The sequence below is a fragment of the Scardinius erythrophthalmus genome, assembly GCF_964197995.2.
Source record: "Scardinius erythrophthalmus genome assembly, chromosome: 9".
Lineage (NCBI taxonomy): Eukaryota > Metazoa > Chordata > Actinopteri > Cypriniformes > Leuciscidae > Scardinius > Scardinius erythrophthalmus.
Window position 1 is genome coordinate 23,827,523 of NC_138229.1, and position 11,486 is coordinate 23,839,008.

General features: G+C 36.5%; 1 protein-coding gene across 1 annotated transcript; it reads right to left on the reverse strand.

Moving 5' to 3' along the window:
- Positions 1-2,239: 2,239 nt before the first annotated feature.
- Positions 2,240-8,888, reverse strand: prrx1a (paired related homeobox 1a). The gene is made up of 4 exons (XM_081373645.1): positions 8,214-8,888; positions 5,574-5,749; positions 5,216-5,397; positions 2,240-4,193 (listed from the first exon to the last, which is right to left on the reverse strand). The coding sequence occupies exons 1-4, from the start codon at positions 8,458-8,460 to the stop codon at positions 4,061-4,063; spliced, it is 738 nt and encodes a 245-aa protein (XP_081229771.1). The 5' UTR covers positions 8,461-8,888; the 3' UTR covers positions 2,240-4,060.
- Between the last annotated feature and the right edge of the window lie 2,598 nt (positions 8,889-11,486).

Genomic DNA, 11,486 nt, shown 5'->3' on the forward strand with positions numbered 1-11,486 from the left:
GTTAAGGAACCTTCAAGGCCCATTGACCTTGATATAAATGGTTCAAAGAGGGTACTGTCAAAAAAACAAAACAACAACGTCGAAATAGGAAATGGCTCCCTCTCCAAAGTGAACACTCCATATATTGCAGGTCCTAAGAGGATGGCTGTGTTTGGAAAGGGTTTGACTCATGAACTGCTTGGATCATGAAGATTCCGCTGTAAATTGGATGGAACGAGCCCAGTTTGTGGGGAGAAGCCACATTAAAGGCATCACAAATGGAATCATGACTGGAATTTTAATATAGATGCATCTTTTAAGAAAATGCTCAAACTCGAATCATTGTGAAACAGTTCTTGTCCATCACTGTTAACTCGGGAGAGTTCATCCAATCGGGAATGTACTCGGTCCTAACCTGGACTTCTTAAGAAGCTGCTGCCAAATTTATTTGGAAAGGCAACAATTTATTTAAACTGATAGTACACCCAAAAATGAAAATTCTGTCATTAATTACTCACCCTCATGTCGTTCCAAACCCTTAAGACTTTCGTTCATCTTCAGAACACAAATGAAGATCTTTTTGATAAAATCTGAGATATTTCTGTACTCTCCATTGACAGCTATGCAACACTTTGATGCTTAAAAAAAAGTTCATTAAGAGATCACAAAACTAATCCATGTGAATTCCAATTGAATTTAATGTAAACATTCATCAACTCGCACTTCAGTTGTGGTAAAAGGAAGCTCAAGTATGTTCGCTTGACGTGCGAGAACCAATGAGGTTCATTCTCGTGTTACGCAGCACGTTTGAGCTTCCTGAAGAACCAATGAGGTTTGTTCTCGCGCGTCAAGTAGATTCGGTTGAGCTTCTGTTTATGTTCACTGATCAAAGTTTGTATGTGAATAAAAGCCTAAATTAAATATTCATCAAATAAAACAATTGAGTCTCTTCAGAAAATTTGGACTAAACTGCTCAATTCATATGGATTAGTTTTACGATCTCTTCGTGAACTTTTTGAAGCATCAAATTTGTAGTTTAATGAAGGGTCAGAAATCTCTCAGATTTCATTAGAATATCTTCATTTGTGTTCCGAAGATGAATGAAGGTCTTGCGGGATTGGAACGACTTAAAGGTATAGCGGAGGATCTTTCTGAATTTTAGATAAGACCCGCCCTCTCCACTTTTTGAAAAGTTTGCTTGATTCACCAGAATGATTGACAATTAGGAGGACCAATAGTATAGGCATTCCACCCGGAAGTAAAAAAAATCCTCCGCTATACCTTTAAGGGTGAGTTAATGACAGAATTTTCAATTTTGGGTGAACTAACCCTTTAATGTTATCTATCTTCCATTAGTTTTTAACAGTTGGAATAACACCATATATGCAAACTCATCTGACTGAAGCCTGCAGAGCCTAATTTGGGGAACCAGTCCTGCATTCTGTACTCTTTTGTCTAAATTAATAATAACAATAAAAAAATAAAATCAATAGTTTAAATGCTAAAAGTGAATTTATAGGCGTAACAACATCCTAAAGTACAATATGAAAATTAAAAAATTAGATTTGTTAAAAGATTACATTAAACAGCTTTATCACTTTTGTTTTTGTTTTTTTGTTTATACAATAACTTTTTCAAAAGTTTGGGGTCGGTACATTTTTTTAAATGTTTTTGAAGGAAGTCTCTTATGCTCACCAAGGCTGCATTCATTTGATCAAAATAAAAACAGAAATATCATTACAATTTAAAATAACTGTTTTCTAATTTAATATATCAAAATGCAATTCCTGTGATGTCAAAGCTGAATTTTCAGCATCATTACTCCAGTCTTCAGTGTCACATGATCCTACATAAATCATTCTAATATGCTGATTTACTGCTCAAGAAACATTTCAGTGTTGAAAACTGCTGTGCTGCTTAAAATTTTTGTGGAAACTGACTTTTTTTTTTTTTCAGGATTCTTTGATGAAAAGAAAGTGCAAAATAACAGCATTTATTTGAAATAGAAATATTTTATAATCTTTACTATCACTTTTGATCAGTTTAAATGCATCCTTGCTGAATAAAAGTAATAATATCTTAAAATAAAAATCACAGAACCCAAACTTTTGAACAGCAGTGTATATAAATTTTAAGTGAGCATTAGATAATGGCAAAATGTAAAAATAGAGTAAATGAGCATGCACAATAAAATAGCCAATATCAACAGATACAATAAATAAAGTGCACTAATTTAGGGACACTAAAGATTTTCAGCAATGCTGTGTGAGAATCTCATTTTATACCGCAAAACATGATGTAAACAAACATTACAGTGATGACAGCTGACAGATTTCTTTCACAGAGCTGAAAGAGACAGATGAAAAGAAAAACAACTCACCAGCTCACCCCCTTCCTCCAATTGACTGTCTCTAAGGTCACTCGAGGTCACATGTAATCAGCAGACCGAGGGAGCCATCAGGTACATAAACAAGCCAGTGTCAGCCATTCAAAAAAAAAGCCCGAGGCCACTTAAACTCAAACGATCGCTTCCTGTGCCATAAACAGACTGTTTTGAAAGTAAACATTCCTGTTCAACAAAAAATGAACAGCGCCGGCCCTGAAAACTGCTTAAAGGAATCAAAGTTCACCACGCAACACCAAAGTCTCCATCATCAGGTAGTAAAACGCATAGGCTGTTTTTAAAACGCTCCTGTCAGCTGATTTTTCTCTTCCACCTTTAAAACGCTTTCAAATCCAAAGCAAATATACAGGCACTTTAATGGAACGATAGCTGGCAGGGGAAGAACAACAGCGCTAGAAGTGTTTGGATCACATTGTAAATGACCAGTTTGATTAGCTAAATTTTGTAGTTTCCTTGCTTTTGTTTAGCCTAGAAAAGCACAGGGTTGGAAACGGGTGGATGGGAAAAGAGCCGCAGGGATTTCTGCAAAGCTTTCTACTGTTTCTCACGAAACCCCCAGGAGTCCCGACAAAGAGTTATTTTACAGTTTAAAGGTAGATGTTCACACTGAGAGAAGGAAAGAGTAACAACCAAACACACTAACTCTCACTACTCATGGGTTTCTCAATGATTTCACCTGCCTTTCCTTCTATTACGTCATGGTGTAATTCAATGGGCCAATATTGGGAGTACGTTTCATCTAATTTTATTCTAAAACACCTCTTCACGTACATAATGAAATAGGAATTGATGTCTGATACGTGGAACTGCTGCCAGCAACAGAACAAACCAGAGAATAAGATAAGTCTATATACATGCCTTTTAGTGAATCTTCAACATAGTTGTGGTAAAAAACGTGGTCAAATTGTTGCAAACGCTAAAGTGTTCTCTGGCAGGCCATAAAGACATTTGAGGACACTCTAACCCTGAAGCACAACTGCTTGGACATCTTTATTGCAAAAGGAATATTACATGTTTAGATATGTTTAGACAATATAAATGGGTAAAATCATCAAGGCTCCAAATGCATTACTTACATACATGGCAAAAGTTCTGAATATGCCAAAATGAACAAATAACCCTGGCGTGTTTTAAACTGAAAGCGGTGAAGAGTGATTTTAGAGTACGTTAATAAGGTAGCCAAATTTCAGCCAGTTCCAAATAATCAAAATATCCAAATCCCAATTTGTGGCCTCAGTGCATGGTTATGAGTTCCAAGGAGAAATCGAAGGGAAATCCTAAAAAACTTCCCAGATGTCCACAAGATTGTAGTATATGGATTCCGCAGAGGTCATCAAATCCCTGCGGTCTCGAGAAAGAAATCTATAGTAAGCCACAGTCTTCATACGGGATGACCACACTCACGCTGCCACAGTGAGTGCGAACAGAGAAAAGTTTCCATTTTGTGCTTTCCAAAACTGAATTTTCCCACATGTCATTTTCCCACATGCCCAGAACATGACAGTCTTATGTAAATCATTGGTTCGGGAAAGCTCGGTACCTTGGAGGAGTTCTCGTTTCCTTGTAGAATTGATGGATAAGAGTAAAACACATATAGGAGGACAGAAAACAACATTTATGCCAGTTTTGTGGGGACATTGGGATCGCTCAGAGTCTCTGACAGCCCTGCTGTCCACTTCAGTTGACGGTGGGTACCTGGTTCAGGCTGTATTCTTTGGCCTTCAGTCTCAGGTTGGCGATACTGTTGGCCATATTCATGCCCTGGGCTGTGTTGTTGTTAGCGCATGATGGGGAATAAGTTGCCATTGCGCTGTAAGGGAGAATTCAGGTTGTCAGGATGAGAGCTCACACTTTTCATTAGTAACGGATCATTCAAACGATCAGAAATGCATGTTCTGTCTTTTGATAAAAATGGTTAATATGTTTTTGATGAAAAACTTTATATGGATGGCATTTGTGTCACCACATTTCTAATTTCAGGACAATAATTGTATATTAATAATAATTAATACTTTTAATAGTTTTCACTCCCTTAGTTTGAAAAGGATGTTTACAGTAATAAAAAAATACAGAAATGTAAAGTGGTATTTCTATATGAAATCTTTCATAAAAATGCTTCTTACTCAAGCTGTAGAGTTGTCTAAATGATCCTTTAAACTGCTTTTCTTATTGATGGTTATGTATCACTGATGTCATTTCTGTAGGTTGAGTTTGCAGAATTCAGCTCCATGTATAAACAGTTTTCTGAATAGTTACGCAGAAGTAAATCTAAATGCATTTATAGATTTACATTGTATACATTCCATGGGAATTGAACCCTTGACCTTGAGTCAAATGTAACTGCACATGGTCACACAGGTCTCATTCAACCTGATCTCACGGGAAAAGGTGGCTAATTCGTATGAATTCATACGACCTCACTCGTATGAATTAGTACGATTTTTGCAAAATCGTACATATTTTACGAATTGCCCAATTCGTATGAATTCATACGAATGACCTACCCCTGACACCACCCCTAAACCTACCCATCACGTGGGTTTAGACAAATCGTATAAATTCGTACGAGTGAGGTTATCATTCGTACGAATTGGTCGTGAGATAGTGTTGTCATTCTAACACATTTCATGTTTAAATCGTATGGTTATACATTTGATATGGTGTGATAGTTGAATATTTTAAACATTTATTCACAAGTATACTACTTTCATTCACATTTTTAGTTAAATGAGGGGCGGCAACATTATGCAGATGCCATCCACTTTCATAACCCAGAATATTGGTATAGCTTATGCACAACCAGCAGCACAAAAAAATGAGGTGACTTCTAACCTGTACGATGGTGAGCTGCCCCAGGACAGGTAGTCATTGGGTCTGGGAGCGGGTCGTGGGACAATGGGCTGCTCTACGGCTGTTACCTCTCCTGAGAAAGACTTGAGCAACGAGGCATTTTTACTGGCCAACATTGCACGTTCGTTTCGCCGAAACTTCGCCCGTCGATTTTGAAACCACACCTGGAAAATCAAGAAAGGTGCTCAGTTAGACATATACATAATGTGACGAGCAGCCTTATCATCATAATGGAGCACTGTGTTTAGTTTGAGAAGGTAAAACACAAGGATGTGCCACTGCTGCGTCCCCATGATGTGACGACAGTGAGCACGGTTACATTCTGTAGACCGTGGCTAACCTGCACTCGTGCTTCAGTGAGGTTGACTCGGCGTGCTAAATCCTCCCGAACAAAAGCGTCGGGGTAGTGCGTCCTCTCAAACACTCTCTCTAAGGCCTGCAGTTGGCTGCTGTTGAACGTGGTCCTATTCCGCCTCTGTTTACGCTTTTTCTTCTCCTCTGAGTTGAGTTGCTCATCTGCACACACACACACAGATTTAAGGATGACATGAATATCCCCATTATAGCAGGTCTGTACTCAATAAACGGCCTAACAACCTGGAAAAAGGATATTAAATTCGTAGGATTACGCTTAAGTCAAACTAGCGATTGGAAATTCAGCCAAAAGTCAAAGACATTTCTTAGAAAAACTGTAAGTTTGTAACCGTTTAATGGACAGTCAGAGAATTGATACAAATTATTGTAGACAAAAGGGATGATCCTTCCTAAACCCGTATCCCACTCAAAGCTTAAAGAGTGTGTAAGCAAGAACACTGATCTTTATTTATTAAAAATCAGCTATTTTTCTCCAATTTTATAAATTATCAACTGACATTTTAGGTTAATAAACCCGCTTACCCCATATGATCTTTTGGAGGTCACTATGACCCCAGACACTAATCATATTGTGAATAAATTATTATTCTTTCTTGACTTTTCCTCATGATTAGGCTACATATCTTTTCAGAAATGTGATTTTGACAATGTTTCTGATGTTTGCTTTTTATAAAAAGTGCGGAAAAACATTTTTCGAGGATAAATTTAGGGGTTTTATTAATGGAAGAAAATGTTATTAAATAAAGTAATTGTATTATGTAATATAAAGTAATATTTTTATGTCATCCAGTTTAGCATAATCTTATATAGGCCTAAATGATATTTCACCTACAGAAATGGAACATAAAAAAATAAATTATCAGGTTTTATAGAATGATAAATAAGCCAAAGTATTAAATAAAACTACATGTATCAGTTTCCCACTTATTTTTTGTATTTGATGAAATCTATTTTCTTCTGTCTTCTACTTTTTCTTTCTGAAATTATTCTGGCTTCTTCTAATAGTAAAATGCCAATTAGTATAATGTCTTGGCTTTTTTTGGTCCGGGGAGAAACAGATAGTTTCAGACTCACTCCTCTTAGTTTGGATAGGCTACATCAATCAGTTCTTAAATCGCTCCATAAACCTTCCCAGAGAGGGAGAAAATACCCCAGTGACGAATTGATTCGCCCCAATTCCTACAAGGCCGTAAAGTCAGAAGAAAGTTGAAAGAAGAGGTTATCAGTAGGCTAGGCCCAGAGCATGAACAGCTCTACATGTGACAGTTGTGTGCTTGGAGACATCGAAAATCATCTAAAAATGACATAGCCTAGTCTTAAATGACCTCGAGTCTTAAATCGTGTGGTTAGTGTATAGGCCTTTTATTTCTCCGACGTAACCTACACGCGCCCAAATAATATTTATTCAGTCTATTTATTTATTAAAATTATTATTGTTTAGAATTATTAGTTCGTTTTAATTTTCTTGACTTGGTTAAAATTGTATGTGCAAAAAAAATAAAGCCCATTAGAGCATATAGTTTTCACAAAACAAGCAAGACTGTAATTTTAGCAAGAGGCTCTTTTAGGCCTAATCATTTTCGTAATGTTTCAAGTTTAAATTTATGGATATGAAGTCTAAAAATATACAAGGTTTATGCTAATAAATCATAATGTATAAAATTAAACGAACAGTTTTGGTAAACATATAGTTACCCATAGTTTGGAAAATGTAAACGGTCTAACCAATTTATTGACTTTCATTCAGTATACTAGCTAAAGTAATTAATTAATTAAAACTTTGGACTATTTAAATCTAAAACGTACAGCTCTAAGATTTACAGTATCTAGTAGGCTTATATTTCCTATTATGAATTTGCAGATCCGAGATCACTTGCTGTTGGCTTCATTTCGGGGAAAATATTAAATAAATAGAAACTGGCCGACTGGTAAAACGACTGTACAGTGACAGCCTGCAGAATATATAGGCCTATGAAAATTAAATGGAAATTAAACTTTTCTTTTTAAAGTTTAAAATGTTGTTTTGATATTGTTTTACTTTAATAAACCTTATTGGAATCTATCGAATAAAACTTTTTTATTTATTTGCGTATAGGCCTATTGTTTAAACGAGTGGGGTTTAAAGCAACTACACACTACAATTAATTCCATGTATTAATTGCAAACTTAACTAGTAAGTTGTAGTAAAGGAAACACGCATTCAGAGTTGGGACTCGTGTTCTCTTATAACGGTGCCTTGACCCGCATCTTTCGGTAGCCTACCCTTACTGATGTCTATCATTGTCACTCATCTGCTAACGGGACCGTTTTCGGCACGCTAAGGTGCTAATCACATCTATTAGTTCTTTGTGTGTAGTAAGCTATAGGCCTACCAAAGAATATTAGCGTGTGCAAATTCATCATTTACTCTTGTTAAATAATTGGGAGACCCTAAACAGAAGCTGGCTAATGTCAATGAAGTAGCTAATTTTTCTTTTTTAAGTTGAAATCTTGATTGGCCTTAATTATTCTTATTAAATTAGGATGAATCCGTCCTGATACTTAAATGTCATAATGTTTAAATATTGAAAGAATCTCTGGGATCTCACTCCGCTCATGCACTTACTCTCCTGCTGTGTCGTGTCGCTGCCGCTGGTCAGTCCCGGAGACTCCAGCATACTCCTGCCCGCCTCCCCTGCGCTCTCCTCCGCTTGAGCTCCCACCATCTCCCGCGCCTCCTCCAGATCCAACAGGTGGCTCACGGAAAAGTTCTTCTTAGCCTGTAAATGATCCTGATTCGCGGTGATCGGACTCTCCAGTCGGTTAGGAAACGTGGCTTGTCTGTCCATTACATGAGCATAGCTGGAAGTCATGACGCAAACTGACGAAACCCAAGATATCCTCTACCTTTAACCAACATGGGTTAAGTCTTGACCTCAAACAATCACTCTATATTCGGCAAACAGATCGATTTTGATTTCTACATCCGTAGGTCAATGTCATATGGATCCAAACAAGCGTAATTATCGCTCTTTTACTTGACAATCATGCGTCTTTATGGAAAAAGGCATCACCAAAAGACATCTCCAAATCTAGAACTCCAAAGTCTTCGTCTTTTTCTACCCGACGACTCCCTCTTAGTTTCTGCAACAGAGACTTTCTCCTCTCATTCCGAAAGTGAGGGAAGGAGTAATCTGGCGAGATATGGTTGATGGCACAGATGAACGATTTACGCCCAATAGTAGGAGGTCGAACGAGCCTCTCTCAGCTCCTTTCTCCGGCACTTCAAACGGCGCAGACTGGCGCTGAGGGGGGAGCCTGCGAGCCAAATACACGAGCATTTGAAGCCCTGGGGAGGGATGATAGACATACAAGAAGTCCTAATTACGTGGCAATGTTTTTTTTTTTTTTTTCTCGGTGTTTCTTACGTTTAACAAAGCAATATCTATTTTCTCAACCCCTAACATCCACACTGAAAAACTTAATAATTAATCGGTCAATTAGCCAACGTGATAATAGTTTGGTTTGGATAATAGTTGGGGGTGGTCCGGATACAGTATTCGAGTTATTCAGAAATACATCAGAAATGCGATTCATAAAAATATCCTACAAATATGATGAACATGGTAGGCCTATACATTTCTAAAAGTCACTGATATTTATTTTGGGTCAAATATAGTCAAAGACTACAATGTCTAATTAAATTTAGACAGACCTCTAGTTTGTAATCTTTTATTGTTACTATTTCTTTAAAAAAAAAAGCAGGTTTTTGTTGTCATATAGGCCGCGTAACAGGAAGCCATTTTTGTTGTCATGCGTTTTTTTTTTTTTTTTTTTAATCAAAAATGTTTAGACTTTTTTATGAAAGAGCACATTTTGTCAAAAATTACCTTGACATTATTTTATTTATTTTTCATTGTCGTCATTTTTGGTCCAACATTTGTCCTTTTATCATCTCGAAAATCATTGTTTTTTGCCATTTGTTCCATTTCACATGGAATTAGATCAAACTGAACAGATTTAAAGTGATCATCACAATCACTTTTTTGCATGCATAAAATAGTCTGTAACCCTAAATCACAGGCTGTTGTGGTTAACTGATGTTAAGCTATATTAACAGTAACACTTAAAATGATCAAAGTTACACGCTGGCAAAGCTCTTATGGGTATCGTGCGTTCAGTCCATGATGTGACATAGTTCTTTTTTAATCGGTTTGCAGAGGATGTCGAAGCGTTGCGTGCGCTTTTAAAGAGTCTCTCGACAGGAGGGGATCGAGCTCTGCATGTGTCGCAATGACATGAGTTCAGGCTCCAAGCTGCCTCCGTCAGCCTCCTAGCCTGGTCTGGGAAAAGAACACTTGATGCCATCAAAGGGGCGCAGATTGAATCCAGATGTGCAGTGCCTCTCTCGTTCTTTCCATGCATTTAATTAAGGAGCTTGGATTGAGGAGATCTTTCTTCATCATTAGTTTTCCAAGATCCCATTTCTCCCTCGAAGCCCAGCTCGCTGCCCTGTGCCAGCGCAAGGCTTTGCTTTTATTGTTATTATTTTACTCTGCCCATAAATCTGCCACATATCGAAACCTTGAGTCTTTTTGAAAAATGAAATTTGAGGAATACAGGGAAACAAAACCAGGCCCATATAGTTTACCAGCAACAAAAGCTTTAATCAGCCTCCGTAGCATGTTTTTCTTCATGAGCAGGGCTTAAGAGTAATCTGAATATGGATAAAGAAATACATTTATGCACTAAAATAAAATTACAGTCATAAAAAGTCAACGCCTGACCTCTATATTTTTCCAGAAAAGTAGGCAATAAAAAGTAAAATTGTAAAGCGAACTGGATAAAGTAAAAATAATAATCTACACTGAAACGATAAAACAATAAATGTTTGCATAGAAAAAAATAAATAAAAATACAATAAACGCACTTATATTGACAGCGGTCATTTGGTTATGACTGTATTAAAATGTGGTGGGGTTTATTTGGAGGACAAAACTTGCGCTGCATTTATTATCGAAAGAAATAGAGGTCATAATCGTCACACTGACAGTAACAAATAATATTTGACAATAAAAAAAAACGATCATAAAAAAAACGCAAAACATATTTTCATCTTGTGATTATAAGTTTGTAGCGAGTCGTCGGTAATCGCATTATTGCTTGTAACCAATACAGATGGAAAGTTGAATTAAGTGAAAACCGTAGGCCTAGAAACAACCACCGAATCGATACATTAATTTAATAGCCTAATGATATTTGTAATAATACGGTAAGATCATTTTTAAACATGATAGCAATATCGGCTACATAATTAGGTGAAACATAATTTGGACAATGTAGCCTAGTTTAATTTGTTTATGAGCATAATATACAGTAAGTCGTAAATAATGGAACTAAATTATTAGCTACTGGTTATTTTTAGTTTCAGGAATTTAGGAATAACCTACAAAAAAAAAAACTTTCACGTGCAACGTTGTGCATCTATGAAATTTGCTCCAAATAATACATAAATGCATGAATGAATAAATAAATAAAGTTAGTTAATAACTCATAAACTCCTAAACATTTGGAGTGATAATTTTTTTTATCAAGTTTATTTGATCAGTCAAAATGCATAAGTATAATAAGGTTAATCAACACAGTATAATGTATAGGCCTATTAATATTCAAATTCGTTTTATTTAAAACAATATTTTTTGTTTTTATTTATATTTCCCCCCAACTTCGTTTTGTAGCAGCTATGCATGGATCATTTGTAACAAGGATCATATCACATGTCCATTGGATTAGGGATCAATTGGCGTTCATTATAGGATAATTATTATGACCAGACTCGAGGATCCTCTTGTTAAAAGGCCTCGTGCCGAACCTAAATACATGCCATGGACCTGTGTGC